The sequence below is a fragment of the Psammomys obesus genome, unplaced genomic scaffold, assembly GCF_907164565.1.
Source record: "Psammomys obesus unplaced genomic scaffold, mPsaObe1.curated_primary_1811, whole genome shotgun sequence".
Classification (NCBI taxonomy): Eukaryota; Metazoa; Chordata; class Mammalia; order Rodentia; family Muridae; genus Psammomys; species Psammomys obesus.
Genome location: NW_026587032.1, coordinates 5587928 through 5605309, shown reverse-complemented (window position 1 = coordinate 5605309; position 17382 = coordinate 5587928). Strand labels below are relative to the sequence as shown.

The window sequence follows — 17382 nt, the reverse complement described above, 5'->3', positions numbered from 1 at the left end:
TTCTCTCTCTCTTTCTCTCTCTCTTTCTCTCTCTCTTTCTCTCTCTCTTTCTCTCTTTCTCTCTCTCTTTCTCTCTCTCTTTCTCTCTCTCTTTCTCTCTCTCTCTCTTTCTTTCTTTCTTTCTTTCTTTCTTTCTTTCTTTCCTTTTTCTCTGTATAGCTCTGTCTGTCCTAGAACTCACTCTATAGACCAAGCTGGAATTCACAGAGATCTGGCTGTCTCTGCCTCCTGAGTGCCACCACCACCCAGCTCAATTCATTCTTATGCTTGTATGAAATTAATTAAGTGGATGCCTCTGACTACCTACAGGGCAGCATTATGGAGGCATTTTCTCAATTAAGATTCCCTTTCCTCAAATATGTCTAGGTTTGTGACAAAAACCAGGTAGCACAGGCAGTAAAATGCTTCCTCTAAAAAAGATAAAAACCTAAGTGGAAAAGGCAGTAGCCAAAGAAACTACAATGTTGTGGCGCCACAGCATTGCTTCAGATATGGCTCTGTGAGGAGCCTGTCCCTCTGGGCTCTACTGTTTTCTATGTCTTTGTTCTTAGGATACTTTTGTACATGGTTTTTAGGGATCACTAGGGGCTTTGGGTCAATGGCTGGCTATCCTTGTCCCTCCCTTCCTTCCTTCCTTCCTTCCTTCCTTCCTTCCTTCCTTCCTTCCTTCCTTTTTTTTTTTTTTTTTGAGACAGGGTTTTTCTGTGTAGCCTTGGCTGTCCTGGACTCGCTTTGTAGACCAGGCTGATCTCAAACTCACAGCTATCCACCTGCCTCTGCCTCCCTGAGTGCTGGGATCACAGTTGTGTGGCTTTCCTTTCTTAGTAATTTTACTGATAATCTGTGAGTTCATTATCTCATTGCATGAGCAGGATTGAATAAGGCATGGAGAGCACTGTGCTCTGCAGCTTGACCTGGCTTCCAGTTCCAGAAGCACAGACCTGTGAACACTGCTGATCTGTGCTCAGATGCTTGGGCTTTATCTAATGTAACCCTCAGTTATAAAGATGCCACAGAACTAGAGGGATCAAAAGGAGCCATTGGACAAGGCTCAGTGTAAGAGTTTGTACTAGTAAGACAAGGATTCAAAAGTCACATGGTCTGTGCTTGTGAGAAGAGCACATCCCAGGCTGCTGATGTGTTCCTGATAGGAACTGCACCTAATTTTTGGATTGTCTTCCTTATTTAGGCAAGAAATAGAGCCTACGAATGGATCAGGACATCTCTGGCTACGCCAGTAGCAGAGAAAGAAGGAGAACAGTTGGAGGCTGAAAATACTGAGGAAGCCAAAAAAAATTCAGTAGAGGTAACCAAAGCAACTAAGCTCTTTTGAAAAAAGATAAAATTGAGAGGGCTGGCAGATGGTACAGTGGTGAAATGCTTGATGCCCAAACATTAGGACCTAAACTTGGGTTCCTAGCGTCCACATAAAAGGCTAGGTATGGTATCATGCATTTGTAACCCCAGCGCAGGAAAGTATGGGGTTGTGAAGGCAGGAGATTCCCCCAGATCTCACTGGCCAGACAGTAAGCTCCAAGTTTAATAAGAGACCCTGTTGCGAAAAATAAACTGGAGATAGAGGAAGACATTGGACATAGGCCTCTAGACTCCACACATGCACACACAGGAGAATGCACTCCAACTCTAAAATAGAGGTGACATTACAGTTGAGGTAAGGGGTCTTTTATTTGTTACGTTGTCATCAGTCATTTCAACATTATGATTCAGGTTGGTATCATTTTAGTTCCAGACTGTAGGAGAGGAATGAAGAAAAAAATAGTGAAGTGAAGGAGAGAGGAAAGGAAGGAGGGAAATTGTTTATAACACAAGGTGAGTTATCAGACACTTGTCTTAGTCCTTTGGCCAGACTTAGCAACATAGTCCTTGCCAGCCGTACCGGAGCCTCTATGTCTGTAGGTGAGAGCCCAGCTGTGGAAGGTGCCATGCTGCAGAAGAAGAGCAGGTCTATTAAACAGTGGCTGTTCATCTTTTCTACTTGGAAAGCAACACATTCTTCAGTGTGAGATGCAAGTTGCTGTCCTTTCTACTTACAATGATAAATAACATTAACAAGATTCTGTGTACTTTGTTTTTTAGGCTATCCATGCATTTGCAATCCGGAGCTTAGCTGAATTGACTGCCTGCTCAATTGAACTATTCCACAAAACGGCAGCGTTGGTTCTGCATGGCCAGAAGCAGGAGGTGACAGCCTTAGAGAGGAGCCAGACACTCTCCCAGTAAGTCCGATGTAGTCTGTGTCTCTCAAAGAAAACTGCTGAGGGGTTTTTTGTTTCTTCCAGCTTTTAGAAAATTGCTTTTTAACAAGGTACTGTTCCCACTACACATAGGTATGTGTGAAAGGCTTGTTCATTTAGGGTACTGAGCAGGACAAGTCTAATATAAACATACCTGTTCCATTAAGTAATTCGTTCTCTGAGAACTGTTTCTTTGCAGATTGTTAGTCTTCATAGGAGTGGAACTTGGTGGAAGAAACAACAAAAAGTAGCCTTAAGTTCTTTAGCCTTAATGGCGGTTATTAGTTACCAGTCCTTGCTGTATGCCAGGTGCTGTGTGAGCAATTGATGTGTATTATTTCTAATTTCTATAGCAGCACAAAAGGCAGTTGATTAGTACAACTTTACAAATGGAGGAGGTGCAGAGCTACGGCAGTTCAGGGAGGTTGCCCAAGTCCCACATATATTTTATATTTTTTTATTTTTATTGATTTTGAACAAACATATTTCAAAATAGTAAAATGTGAATAGTTCTGGTAGAACGGATAGGTCTAAGCCTAGTAGTTTCTAAATCCAAATAGATATCCTTTTATGTGTGTGTATATGTGAGAGAGAGACAGACATACACAACAGAGACACAGACTTTTAAGCTAGCTCCAGTTTCACAATTTCCCCCTTTGAGTGCTGGGTTTACACACCTGACTTGAAGAAGTCTGATTAGCAATGTGAGAATCTAGTGTTTATGTTCTCCAGCCCCCAGGTTCAGCATCCTTACTGCCCTAAAGGGTTCCTAGTGTTGTCTTGAACATCTTTAAGGATAGAGGACACAGACCCAGAGCAGCCTGTTGTGTGGAAGAGTGGCCCTTCCTGCAGCTTAGAATGCCTTCCTATGTCTGCCTCATTCCCTAACCATGCCACCTCAAGCACCGTCCTTGCTACACAGTCTAAAACACCTTCTCCCACCAATCTGTAGTTTTTTGTTTGCTTTTGTTTTTGTAGCTCATCTCACCTCCTATAGTGTGTGTGTTTGCTTTCATATACAAGTACACACACACACACACACACACGCACGCACACATACACACACGTGTATTGGTGTGTAATCTCCCCTGGATTGGCTAGGAGGTTAGGGTCTATGAGAGCTGGTGGAGCTCTGCTCATTTTTGCAGTCTACAGTGACTTTCCATGGCTATTTTCTGATGAGTGCCTGCTTAACTCTGCTGCTTTTCTTCAGGTGGGAAGTGAGGTTGGTGCTTTGGTGCTAAGTGCAGCGACATTTCTACCTTTTCTCATGGGAAGTGAACAGGCTTCTTAGGGAGGATTTTCTCCTAGTTAGTGTGCCTGCTGTGTGAGAGAAGAGATGACTGTATTTACTTACTCACTGGAACAGATAATGAGCGAAATAAAATTCTTCTCTGCCTCTGAGAGCTACACAGTACACCCTGTGAATAGTCAGGATAAGACCAATAGACACCGCAAAATGTAAGGGTTCTAAGGAGACTTTTAGTGCTAGGATGTCTTGTTAATCTTTTGAAGCTGACTGTAAGTAGAGTGCCAGGTTACTTAACTTTCTTTAGTTTTATTGTATTCCCAACATTTGAGGGTAGAGACAGGAGGATCTCTCTGTGAATTTTAGGCCAGCCTTGTCTACCTAGTGAGTTAACAGGGCTATGTGACCCTGTCTCAAGAAAAACGAGGGGGGGGGTCAGTAATATCAATGCCTATCTTATAGTGGTGTTAGTGAGTAAAGAAATCAACACACGATCAGGAGAATATGCCTGTGCTTGAGCATTGGGAATTTGTCACATGAGGTGTGGAGGAGCTGAGGTGAAAGATGAGCAAGGGCAGGGAGCTGTTTTCACAACTGAGGCTAGAGGGACTTGGGCAAGAAGGAAGGAAGCTAAAAAAGGGAGGGGCTGCCCTACAGGGTTTGGAACCCAAGAGAGGATGGTTGCTTCAGAAGTCATGATGAGGGAAGGACTTCCTTCTTCCTTGTTATTAGGAGTGATGTGTTTAGTTATTAAATGAATAGAAAGAGAAAGAAGAGCAGACTCCTTTAACATGTTCTTCTCTGCAGGATGACAGTCATGCTGTGTAAAGACCTGGGCTCTCTGTCTAAAGAATTCACCACCTGCCTGACCACTGCTGGGGTAAGAACTCCTGCCCCTGGGGCTAGTGTCTCAGTGCTTTGGTTTACATACTGTGAGGTTCACCTGTCTCAGGTATGAGATGATGGTTGTTAGTGTGTGCAGAGACGCACAGGCACTATCAGAATCGGACGTTAGGACATTTCATCACTGCCCCTAAGTTCCCCACACGTTAGCACTCCCCATTTCCTTCTCCACACTCGTCTGTTCACAGGCAGCAGTGGTGCATCTGCTCTCTCCATAAAGCTTTCTTATTCTGGTTATTTTGTCTCAGTGAGATCGCATGCGTATGTTTTGTTAAATTAGCATGGTAGTTCTGAAGTTGGTCCTGATTTAGGACCTGTTAGTACACTTTCTGTTTTTTGTTAGTACTTTATTTTATGACTGAATATTCCACATTTCATCTGCTTTTTAGTTGATAGCTATTTAGATTGTTCCTATTTGTGATTGTTGTGAATGTTGTCATGATGATAGTGTGAGTTGTTGTGTGAATATGTTTTCACTTCTCTTGGGTAGATGCAGAATTTCTGGGCCTTATGGGTGACATAGTAAATGTCACATTGCTTCCTAAGTGACTCCATAGTTTTACATTCTTACCAGCGATGTATGAAATGCCAGTGTTCCTGCCTCTTCACCAGTGCTAGCTGTCCTGGTGAGTGTAAAGTGGTATCTCACTGCTGACTAGATTCACATTTCTCTAGTGTCTAATGATACTGAGTGTCTTTCTAAACACTTCTTGGCCATTTGTGTGGCTTTGGAGAGATGTCTGCTACAGTGACTTTAATTGGGTTGTTTGTTTTTTTTATTGACATATAAGAACTTCTTGTGTTTTATGGATATAAATTTCTTGTCAAGCATGTGACACAACTTTCCCTCAGTACATGGGTTCTTTTCACCTTTCCTTTGTTTGCTTTTGCAGTGCTGGGGATTAAACCCAGACTCTTGTAAGGCGAGCACTTAGTTGTATACCACTGAATTATAGGCCCATCTTTTGGGTTTTTGAGGCAGGGTCTTTTAGCCCAGGCTGGCCTCGAACTTGCTGTCCTCCTGTGTTTGCTTCCTGACCACTGGAATTACAGGTGTGTGCCAACATATCTGGTTTCCAGTTTTATTTTCTTGGTGGTATCATATGCAAAGTTTAAAGATTTAAACACAAGTCTACTCTAATTGGTCTTCATCATCACATAAAATTTAGGTGTCTTAACTGAGAAGGCACCAACTAACCCCAGACCAACTTTGCATTTTCTTTGATGAGTGTCAGTGAGCTCTTATACCTGTGTGTGTGTGTGTGTGTGTGTGTGTGTGTGTGTGTGTGACGAGGTACAGGGTACAGCTTCATTGGCTTCTATTGTTCTGTCACATGCACCACTGTAAAGATTACCTTATTCCCATTGAGGTCTGTGTTCCCTTACCAGAGGTCATGAGACCATAGACACGGTTTCATTTCTCATGTCTGTATTTGAATACCATGTGTTGTACTGTGGTGGTTGGTTTGCATGGGGAATGCCCTCCATAGCCTCGTGTTTTGACTGTTTGGTCCTCAGTTGATGGCGATATTTGGGAAGGTCATGGAATTTATAGGATGTTGAGCCTTGCTGGAGGAAATTTGCCCCTGGAAGTGGGCTCTGAGAATTTGTAGCCTTGTTGTTTGGTGTTTTCCTGTGTGTGATTGAAGGTGTTTTCAGCCAGTCTCCTGCTCTGGTGCTCTGCTACTCTGCCTTCTTTACCTCAATGGTCTAAAATTACTGACACTCTATGAGTGATGTGAAAGTGATTGGGAAACCAGTGATCACACAGTGAGATAAACCAAGAGGATGAAAGCAGATGAAAATAGCTTCCCAGTATGCATATCAGTGTTGTGGCAGAGCTGCTGTGGAGCCTAAATTGAGCAAAACCATGGCCCAGATGAAATTCTAAAGCTGGAGTTTGGACTTTTTCTGTTTGGAATAATCCTAGGATGTAGCTTTTCTTCCCTCCTAGTATTTTCTTTAAATGAGTTCCTAGATTCCCTGAAATTAGTCTAATGGAGTTATTTGTATGTTCTGTGAAAGCACTCTAAGATGGTAAGTCACCTACACAGTGCTGACATGTCAGTTGAAACTCCTGCGTTTGCATGAAATGAGACTCACAGAGGTCTGTCTTCAAAGCAGTTGACATGTTTGACTGGGAGCCTATTTTAGAATTGTTGTGGAGTTTGTAGTCAGGTTTTCAACTGTGCCTCTAAAATGAAGACTCCTTTTCTTACAGTTTTTATATTTCTTTTTTCTTTTTTTTCATTGTTTACATTTCTTTGACGGCACTGTCTTGGTTTCCTGCTGCTGTGGTCGCATATTGTGACAGATGCAGCTAAAGGGAAAGTTGGAGGCTGCGGCCCATCCTGGTGGGGTAGTCATGGCAGCAGGAGGCTGAAGCAGCCACTCCTCACATTGTCTGCAGCCAGAGAGGGAGCAGCAGATGTGCATGTGTCAGGGTTGAGCCTGCTGCCCTCACTGAAGCAGTGCAGGAGGGAGACTTAACAGAGCCAGGATAAGCCCTCACAGGTGTGGTCACAGGCCACCTCCCAGCTGATTCTAGAGTCTGTCAAGTTGACAGCACTCAACATCATGTGTACAAATCACCCCCATTTTTCTCTCTTGTCCCTCCTTGTGCTGGCTGATCATCTTCTGTCCCTTAAGTAGGCCTCCCCCCACCCCACGTTCTCCACACCCACAGAAATATGTTACTCTGCATTCCATCTAGTAGAAAAAACATGTACATTTCTTTCTGAGGGCAGCTTGTTCTACTCAGCATGAAAATGTTTCTGGAAAGTTCCATCGCTCCTGCTAATGACATACCTTCATTTCTCTTTCTGCCTGAATAAAACTGCATTTTGTGTTCACATCATTCAGAATGAGGATATTTTAAAAAGTTGATAAATGACTACAGGGTTGGTGAGATGACTCAGGGTAAAGGCACTTGGTGAGCAAGCCTGATGACCTGAGTTCAGTGTCCAGAGCCATGGTAGAAGGAGAGAACTGACTCCTGAAGCATTGTCCTCTGACCTCCACACTCATGCTGTGGTCATGTGTACCTCAAGAACACACACACAGACACAGACATACACACAGATAAATACACACACAACAATAGACACACACACAAACACACAGACACGTACGTACGCACATGCGCACACACACCCAAGAAACAATAATAGCAACAAAACCCCCCAAAACTACAAAGCAGTGCATTCTCAACTTGGTAGCACAGAAAGGTATAAAAAGGAAGTTCACAACTCTTAAAGTTTCCTTCCTGGGATGACACTTGGCTCTCCCTTGGTCGTGATGTTCTGCGCTTGTTTTCCCATGTGTGTTTCAGGGTGGGAATCTGTTCTGCCTGTTGTTTTTTTTAAAGTGTGCTATGACAAAACTCTCTTCTTTATTCCAGGTCAGAGAGAAGACGGATGTTCTTAATCCATTAATCACTGCAGTGTTTCTAGAGGTTAGTAGTAATGGTTTTACATCTTTGACTCCTCAGGAATTATGCATTAATTTATTACACACTCTTAGTTTTTGCCTTTTCAAAACAAGATTGCACTTTAGCCCTGCTGATACAGATATGACTAATGCTGTTTATTTGATGTACTTTCCCTACTTTGTAGTCAGCAGGTGTAACAAAGCCGAAGGGTAAAGTGGGATGGAAGAAGCCATAGGTTGTCATCATTGAGTTCCTACCTCTTGAAGCTTAATTCCCTATTTTCAGTAATGAAACACCTTCTGGAGACCAGCTGCTGAACCCGTGGGACCACCAGACATGTACTGCTTCCTGAAGGGCTGGGCCTTGTTCAGAGATGTTAGAAAACAAGGCATGTGGCCATTTCCAAGTAAAAAGTCCTTCTCTGTTTTGACAGAGTGGCACTGGAGCTTGCATATCCTTGTCAGTCTGTGAGCATTAGGTCCATAGGGTTTAAGTCTTTAGAAGAGGGAGCTGGAGAGATGGTTCAGCTGTTAAGAGCACTGGCTACTCTTCCAGAGGCCCCTGGGTTTAATTCCCAGCCCCCAACATGGCAGCTTCTCAAGTGTCTTTAACTCCAGTTCCAGGGATCCGACACTTTCACACAGGTGTACATGCCGCAGAACACCAGTGCATGTAAAGACAGTCTCCAGAGGAGGTGTGAAAGGATACCATAGTTGGTCAGATTGCCACCAGGGTGGGGAGGTTTCTGGAGTCCATGCTTTCAGAACTCTTGACAACTTAGACCTGTGATGGCCTCGTGAGAAGACACTTCGTAATGCTACGAGAGAGCTATGTTGCTGATTGGCTTGGTTTTAAGTATGAATTGAGGGTCAGTGAGATGGCTCAGGGTGCAATCCTCAGGACTCCCATGGTGGAAGGAGAGAACAGACTCCTGGAAGTTGTCCTCTGACACCTCCTCGTGTGAATTAGAGCATGCGTACTCCCACACGTGCACACAAGAGTAAAGAAATAAAAATACAAAAAAAAAAATAAATAAAAAGATTTTTAAGAACCAACTAGACTGTGTAGTCTAAGCTACTGTTAAAGAAATACTCTTAACCCTCCAGCTGCACAGCCTTGAGTAGCTCAGAACTTTTGGGATCATTAAGCTGTTTTAAACACAAGTCTATGGTTTTGTAGCTGGCAGAGTTGAAAGTTCTTTGCAGTGAGGAGGCCTCTCATGTGCTCTGTCATCCTGGGCTAGAGAGGCCTTTCCTGGCATCTTGTTTTAAGTGCAAGAAGCTGTACCTAGATGATCCCTAAGGTCTCTTTTGGCTGGAAACTGTTAGCAGGTATCCTACTGAAGTTCTGACAGGAGTGCCAGCCCATTGATAAGTGCACAAGAGGCAGGCTCTCTTGGTGTGAACTTCCTGTTGCCATTTTGAATGGGCTGTTCTCACATATTTGAAACACTCTTGTCCTTGGAAATGTACATCTTTATTTTAGGGTAATGAACTACCCACTGTTATTCTGTAAAGGGATTGCTTGTCACCTATAAACCAGATCTGCATGCTTGGGCGTAATGATTCTCTAAGGTTTCTTGTCTGCATGTCCATTGCACCAAGCAGACCATGTCTGTACTGTTCATACCTGTGTGCAATGCTTCCATCATGGCACTGAGTCTATGGGAGGAGCTGTTGCCAGATCAGTAGCCAGCAGGTGGAGCTGAGAGGAGGGTGGCCAGTCTAGCTGGACGCCCTCTGTGGCTGATGAGTGTCGACGGCCTGAACCTCCCTGATACCCCAGGGAATAAAACACCACTGAGCCAGGAGATCTGTCAAAGCAGGAACTTCATTTATTGAATAAAGTGATCTTTTTATAGGTTTGGGTCAGGGGGCAGGGTTAAGGAAGTGAGGTAAGATGACGTAGAGGGCAAGGTTAGGTAGTGCAAGGAGAGGTGGGCCAGTGACAGAACTCCACGTAACAGTTACCAGGCAGGGTTAATTTTAAGGCGGATATGCTGAGTCACTTTTGCCCGGAAGCAGCACCTCTTAAATCAGAAGCTAAAGGATAGGTCTCCAAACTCGAGCCAGGCTCAGGTAGATGCAGCAGGCCTTATCAGGCCCAACAAGCTGTGATGGGTCAGAGCCTCCTGAGAGCACCTGTCTGTCCCCACTGTACTGTGGGAACAGAGTGTACCCATTGGGTCGTGGGATAGATAATCCCTGCATGTCAGGTTTGAGCAGCACTCAGAGCTGCCATGTCTGATGGGTGAGTTGGGGTGCTGGCATTCTTTTGGTGTTGCTGTTTTATGGGAGTGCCAGGTCTCTCTTGTCCCATATCAGACTTGAGTGCAGTAGTGAGGTCTGTCTTTTCTTTACTTCAGAGTTCTGTTGTTTTATTGTCTTTAAGTATTTCCTTTTTCATGTGATTGTAACTTTTTTTGGTGACTCCTCAATCCTGCCAGGCCTCAAACAGTGCCTCCTACATTCAAGATGCCTTCCAGCTTCTCCTGCCTGTGCTGCAGATCTCTCTCATCCAGAGCAAGACAGAGTCACCCAGGGGTGAGCCACCAGCCAGAGACCCCTGACAGCATTGAGGAGCAGAAGTCTACCTGAGATTGTGATGGCCGAGAAGCGGACTTTGCTCAGGGAAGCCCTGCAGCCATGTGAGGCATTACTGAATGTGTGAAAACCCAGGCAGGCACAGGTTCACGGGATGCTTGCTTCTCAGTGCGGCTGATGCTCTTGATGCACTTGGGTCCTCACACAGCTCTTTCCAGCCTCATAGTAAAGTATTTGAAACAACGTATTTCCAGAAAGTCAGCAGGGTATTCTAGCAAAAATGCCGAACGTTCTTAGAAATCTCAGAAAACACTAACAAGTTTCTCATGGATGTAATTTGCAGCCAGTGGGTAAAGTTGTTAAATGGAACAGAACAAAACCTGAATTTGGTATCCCGGGGTTTCGATAGTCTTGGTACCCTGGGTTTTTTCCTTTCCAGAATAAAGCGTGTGTAGCTTTTGGAGAACTGAGACTGCATAAGCCCCAAGTAAGATGGTCAGACAGAGTCCTCTGCCTTTTCATCTCTGTAGATGTTTGACATGTAGGAGAGACTTGTACCATGGGTATGAATGATAGCTAAGTGTTCTTTGGCTTCACATGACACTTTCCCCACGAGACCCCTACTTTCTTTGTTTAGGACCATGTAGCTGCAAGCTGCCGATGCTGAGTCTCTTTAGGCTGCATTGTGCCCACCCGGCCTGAGGCTGCACTCACGAAGGGTGCATTCTCCAGCTGCCAACTGCAGAGGGGAGAGGTTCTTTTGGTGATGAGGTTTTCATTGAGTCCTATGGAAATGTTCACTTCTAACAGGATTTAGCATCAGACATAACACATTTTCCTTTCGTTATTCTTTTGTTTTAATGTATTTGTTGTTGTGCTTTGAGAAAAGTTCAACTGCCATCCTATTCTCTTAAGCTTTCTTCACAATTTTTAACAATTAAAAGCTATTTTGGTATCCAGGCTTTTTAAAAATGTTTGTTAACTTTGTGGTTTTTAGTGGCTCTGGTAAAGAAGCCCTACCTTCATCTTTGAAACCCGTTACAATAAAATATAATTATACTGACTTGTAAGTATAGTATTTAAAAAATGGCAAGAATTAAAATGTTTTGCCTTAATGTAGTAAAAGGCTTAAAAATGAAGCATTTGAGAAAGAAGGATGTTCTGAGAATAACGGGCCTCTTAGGTAACGTGTCTTAAAGGCCCCTGTCAAATCTGTGAGGGGAACTTTGAAAATCCATGCACTGCTGTGACTCCAGCTGCAGCCTACTCCTCAGAAACCAGTCTGCTCATTTCTCTGCTCATGACCCTTCTGGTTATTGTTTTGTCTGTAGGATTCCCATGTCCCTAAGTGCTTTGTCTCTGTCACTTCCCTAGGGAGCTAAAGGGATATCCAGATGCCCTCTCAGCCCTTGCTGTTGAGCAGAAGTGAGGAAAAGAGATGGATGTTTCATTTGCACGTCAGTGCTGTACTTGCCACAGAGTTGTTTCTGAGTGGCCTAACCTCGCATGACGACCTTGAACAGCAGGAAGCTGCAGCCAGTCTCACACTTGGTTTTCTGTGCACACTGCAGCTGCTGTGCAATCCAGCTGGTTCTGTAGTGGAGGTCAGGTGACTGTGTGTGTATTGATACACTTAAAGTATTTTTGTTACTGAGAATTTCATACATGTTAACAATGCATTTGAAATCTGTATATTCCCAGCCCTTTTTCTGAGTGCCCTAGACCACCCTCACGATGTCCCCTCCCAACCTCATGGCCTTTAAAAAGATTTCCTTGATAACCCAGAGTCCCATTAGTGCTGCCCACATGTGCATATGTATGGGGCCATCCACTGGGGCATGGACAACCTTCCAGGGCCACACCCTGAGGGAAACAGACTCATCCCGTCCGTCAATAGCTTCTCAGTTAGGTGACCCCCCCCACCGTGTTGGAATGTCGACTGGCCTATCTTGGTGAGGTGGCATGCAGGCATCCACAGCTGCTGTAAGCTCATGAGTGCAGTGTTCCTGTCCAGTCTGGAAAACACCTTCATGATCGTCCTCCACAGACTGCTCTCACAGTCTGTCTGCTCTTCAAGCTGTTTGTCCTCTGAGCCGTGTGGGGGTGGGGTGCGCTGTAGGTGCCACACTTGTAGCTGAGCCTTCCTCTATCACTTATTTTCTGCATATTGACCCAGATAGGATTCGTTTTTTGTTTTTTGTTTTTCCTTTTTTGAGACAGTCTCACTCTGTCTCGGTGGCTGGTCTGGAGCTTGCCATGTAGATCAGGCTAGTTTCTATTTCACAGAGACCCACCTACTTCTTCCTCTGGAGTGCTGGGATTAAAGATGTTCACCACCGTGCCTAGCTTGCATAACTTTGAAAGCACATTTATGAGCTAGAATGGGCAGGCTCAGCTGAGTAATTTAAAGTGACGATGGGATTCTAAACCCAAAGGGTTTAAGGAAGGACTTAAAATTTTCATGCAACTGAAACCCCGTTTATCTCTCATGTGGCACTGAATAATTCGAGCTGCATAACTTGGCTTTGTGTTAAAGGAAAAGTTCCAAAAATTGAACATTATGTGTATATTGCCTTCTGTAAATCCAGATGTGCTTCTGTATCTAGCACAACTCTAGGGTTCGCTAGAGCAATAGAACTTACAGAATGAATCTCTATATATAGAAAGGGCATTTATTAGGATGACTTAGAGGCTGTGGTCCAGCTAATCCAGCAGTGGCTGACCATGAATGGAGAGTCGAGAGATCCAGAACTGGTCTTTAGTATATGCTGGAATCTTGAAGAAGTAGGCTCCAATGCCAGTGAGGGAATGGACTTGCTGGCAAGGCAGGAACAAGCAGGCAAAGAACGAAAGCATCCTCCTTCCATGCTTTTATATAGGCTTCCTGCAGAAAGTGTGGCCCTGATTAAAGGTGTGTCTTCAAGATCAAGCTCACTTTGGTGTTCTGTTGCAGGGTCAGAAGTGTGGCAGGAAATGCTTGTTGGCCAAAAGAAGGACAAGGAAATTGGGCAGAAAGAAAGGAAGAGGGCCAAGCAACACACTAAAGGCTAGTTTAGCTTTCTATCAGTACAAAATAGGAACTGCAGGCATCTGCAGTGTGAGGTTGAACTGTTTGGCTTCCCAGCAGGGACACCAAGGCTTTTTAAGAAACAGTGTCAGGAGTCTAAGCTGGGCCCTGTCCCTAGGTCTTCAGATCTGTTTGTGCCTCTCTGACGTTAGATCTCACCTAACTTTGGCATGTGTAGAGAGACCCTGGGATGAGTGCTGTGGAAACAATACGGAGAGCTTGTGCTCTGTTCACGTGGCTCTGGCTAAGCCACCCCCATGTCGCAGCAGCAGAAGCCTCAGAGGAAGGGAGGGGCAGCTACTCGCACTGAGCCATGGGTTGGATGGGTCTCTGGTCTGGCTGTCCAGTCAGGTAATCATTGTAGATATTCATAGATGCCATCATCATATCCTTGTTGCTGCCTTGGCTGGTTTTGACTCCAGGAGCTGATCTCTACTGTCTCTGGAATTTAAGAGTTCTCAATCCCTAAGAGCTAAAAGGAAGCTCACATAGGGAACACTTTGAGTAGGAAGAACTTATGGAGTGTACTTCAGTTCTCATAGATTATGGGACCAGGATAACGGCACCCCCAGTTTTGGGGTTGCAGTACTGGTGCAGACAGTTATAAATGAATGTCTGTTCCCTCATTTTTGGGCTCTACCACAATGAACAAGTAATCAACCCTTCAATCTTATCTGTAAATCAGTCTTGTGGCGCTAAGCCAATCATTGGTAGGTTAACTGTGTAAAGTATATATGGAGACTCTGCCGTGTGACAGTGTCTTGAGTACCCTATTTAATCCTAGAAAACCACCCTGCTGTTAACATGCCCATTCACAGATGAAGAAACTGAGGCATGGGAAACTCAAGTCATTGTCTGAGGTCACAGAGGTCTGTGATGTGGCTGAAACCCAGAGCACCAGAGTTCCCGATTTCCATGATGTGACACTGTCACCACGAACCATCAGCAAAGAAACAAAGAAATGGGTAATTCTTGGCTGGTGTGATAATGACTGTGAAATAGACTAAGAGGACAGGCCTTCAGCGGTCACAGCTCCACCTGCAGCTGTGCAGTCTGTAGTGTGAGTTTCACCCCATAAATGGTCCTGTGCTATTTCCTGAAGGGAACAGCACAGAGATGCCTATCCAGTGATAAAAACTGTTTGGAAGCATCTGGAGGGGGTTTTCCAGAGCCAAGAGGACTTGGCTTAGAAAGGACGATGAGGTCGCAGAGCATGTTTGCCACAGCAGGAACAAAGACCTTGGTGAGGTGGGGGTCATCTGTGCTAGTGATCAGAAAGGAGAATGTGCTATGCCTCACAGCTACACTTGCAACACCCCTAGAACTGGAAAGACCTACTATGTGATTCCCAGCTATCAAAGCCATACTGTGTGATTCCCAGCCATTAAAGTAATGAACCCATAATAGATCTTCGCAAGAGCTGTTGTTTAATTATATGGACTTGACAAGAGAAGTCCTAAGGGCTGCATGCTGCATAATTCTCTCTATGTGGCATTGAAATGACAGTGCAGTGATAGGACCCGACTTCTTGTGTGTACATTGCCCAAGTCTAAAGATAGGCCAGTCTCCAGTATCGTGAGGGCTCTAGAAGCTGTGGGGTGCCTGGCTCATCCTGGATGGAGGGTAGATTAACAGCAAAGAACCAGTGGCACCCCAGTGAGAGGACTCAGCTGTGGACTAGCACCAGGGCGATACTCGGGCACACTGAGTCCTGGCCAAGCTCACATGGAGTCAGAGTTGGGTTGGTTCAGCCAAATCTTAGAGAAGAGTGAACTGAATAGGAAGCATGGGACCTCTAATTGGAAGCCCTGTGTCAGAGAAGGCTCAGACTTAAATGCAATCTGTGGACTCCACAGTGCTTTTCCTAGTAGACCAAAATCACTTGGTAGGGGGGAGTCTCAAATGAGTAATTCTCTATCAGGTTGTTATGTGGGCATGCCTGTAGGGGAGTGTCTTGGTTGTTATTTGACCTAGGAGGCCTCTTAGTCCACTGTGAGTGGTTTCATTCCCTAGGCTGTATAAGGCCAGCTAAGCATGAGCCTGTGAGAGAGCCGGTAAGCATCCATGGTTCCTGATTGAGTTCCTGGCCTGACTCCCTCTGTGATGGTCTGTGACCTGGAAGTATAAGCTGAAATAAACTGTTTCTTTCCCTCAGTTGCCTTTGGACAGGTATAAATATTTTTTCACAGTAATAAATATCAAACTAGAACAGTGTTCCTTCCAGTGTCCCAAGCAGTGTGGGTCCTGACCTTGAGACAGGATGCTCTGCCTCCAGAAGACTTTGCTAGAGAAACATCAGTACCTGGAAAACAGGGTCTGGTTGGGGAGGGAGAGATGAGTATGGGCTGCTGGGAGTGAAATTAATTGTTCACAGCTGGCAACAACAGGCTGGCTTCAGTTTTCGTAGAAGGTTGGAAACATGACAGGTGAGGGGATGGAGCTGCCCGGGCGTGGAGGCAGAGTTCTAAGACATTTAGGTCATGAAGCAGCTGATGGATGGCAAGGTGTGGGTCTCTCATGGCCTCTAGGCTTTCCCATGCCCTGGCCATCCAGCCTGTGCCACTTCCGTCTACCCCATCATCTCGGTAAGGCCTCATGGCTTATCACGCAGAGCCAGGAAGTGATGGCCCAGAAACAGAAAGACGCGCCCAGCTCCAGGACCTATCTGATAAGTATTCACATCCCAGGGAGGGGGTGAAGACAGAAGGAAGTAAGAGAAAAGGGCCACACAGGTGTGAGAGCCCAGGGGAAAGGCAGCAGTCAGGGAAAGGGCCACACAGTGATATCCCACATACACTCACTAGCGCTATGTGTATACACAAACCTAGTTTCTCTGGTTTGTTAACCTGAACTCCTGACTGGTAATTTCTTTCCTTATTCCCTATTAATCTAGCACAAGCAAGCTAGACTTAGATCAGAGTATCTTGGAATATATTCTGCTTGACCAATGTCCTGTAGGCTGTGCAGAGGAGAGTAGGGAAAAAAGTTAATGGCTGACCCTAGAGTCTTATGTCTAGCTTTGGCAGCTCTCAGGTGGGAGGAAACCTCAAACATCTCTTACCTTTGTGGCTTGGTTTCTGCCCCTCTAGCTTTGGAAATAAAAACTGGAAATAGGAGTGCAGCAGTTAAAGGTGGTTAGCACCAAGACTTGAGTTCAGTCTCCGGGATCTACAATGATGGAAGGAAAGAACCAATTCCTGAAAGTTGTCCTCTGGCTGCTCCACAAAATGTCCTGGCATGTATGTGGCCCTTGCAAGCAAGCAAGCAAGCAAGCAAGCAAGCAAGCAAGCAAACATAAAAACCAAAGCAAACCAATAACGTCAACAACAACACCCCCCGCCCCCCCGAAACCCCACCAAACTAGAAATCTGCTTAGGATTCTAGGGTGCTTGGCTCCATCTTCTGGCGAGTTTTAGTCACTGCACCTTTTTGCAATAGTGCCGCTGGCGGTAAGTATTCAGGAAGGTAAGGCTTCTAGGAAATTTCAGTCTGCTGTGGGGGCTGGGGGAGGGCTTTGTCCTGAAAGTTGCTGATATCTCTTTACACCGGTGGTATTTTCAGCTCTCTGCAAGCTCTTGTAGATAGAGAAGTCCTGAGTGGCAGGACTGCAGAATACTAGAGACCATAGGACCTGATGTTTCTGATGGTCACAGAGGCCCATGCAAAAGCAGGGACTCACTCCAGGTCCAGCACCAAATCCACAGTGCACCCCTCCCCGGCTGCCTCCTCTGTCTCCAGACTTCCTGTCCTGGCTGAGCCCTCTTTTCCTTTCTCCCTGAAGCAGGGAGAGCAAGTAATACCCACAGTGCTCTGTCCAGTTGTTACCATGGCAACCACATCCTCCTGGTCCAGGGTCTGAGTTGGTGGGGGTGTTTGTCCTCTCCAAGCCAGAGCATTCCTGGAGGGATGGACCATGGAGTGAGAGGAGAGCTCTG

At 45.2% G+C, this 17382-nt stretch overlaps 1 protein-coding gene across 3 annotated transcripts in view; it reads left to right on the top strand.

The window, feature by feature from the left end:
* Positions 1–11443, top strand: part of Fam114a2 (family with sequence similarity 114 member A2) — a 36335-nt gene extending 24892 nt beyond the window's left edge. For all 3 annotated transcript variants that reach the window (XM_055602743.1, XM_055602741.1, XM_055602742.1), the window contains 5 exons: positions 1190–1306; positions 2098–2237; positions 4312–4384; positions 7808–7861; positions 10284–11443. In XM_055602743.1, coding sequence (XP_055458718.1) covers positions 1190–1306; positions 2098–2237; positions 4312–4384; positions 7808–7861; positions 10284–10406 — 507 coding nt within the window. In that variant the 3' untranslated portion in view covers positions 10407–11443. The remainder of the gene's footprint in view (positions 1–1189; positions 1307–2097; positions 2238–4311; positions 4385–7807; positions 7862–10283) is intronic.
* Positions 11444–17382: the final 5939 nt, after the last annotated feature.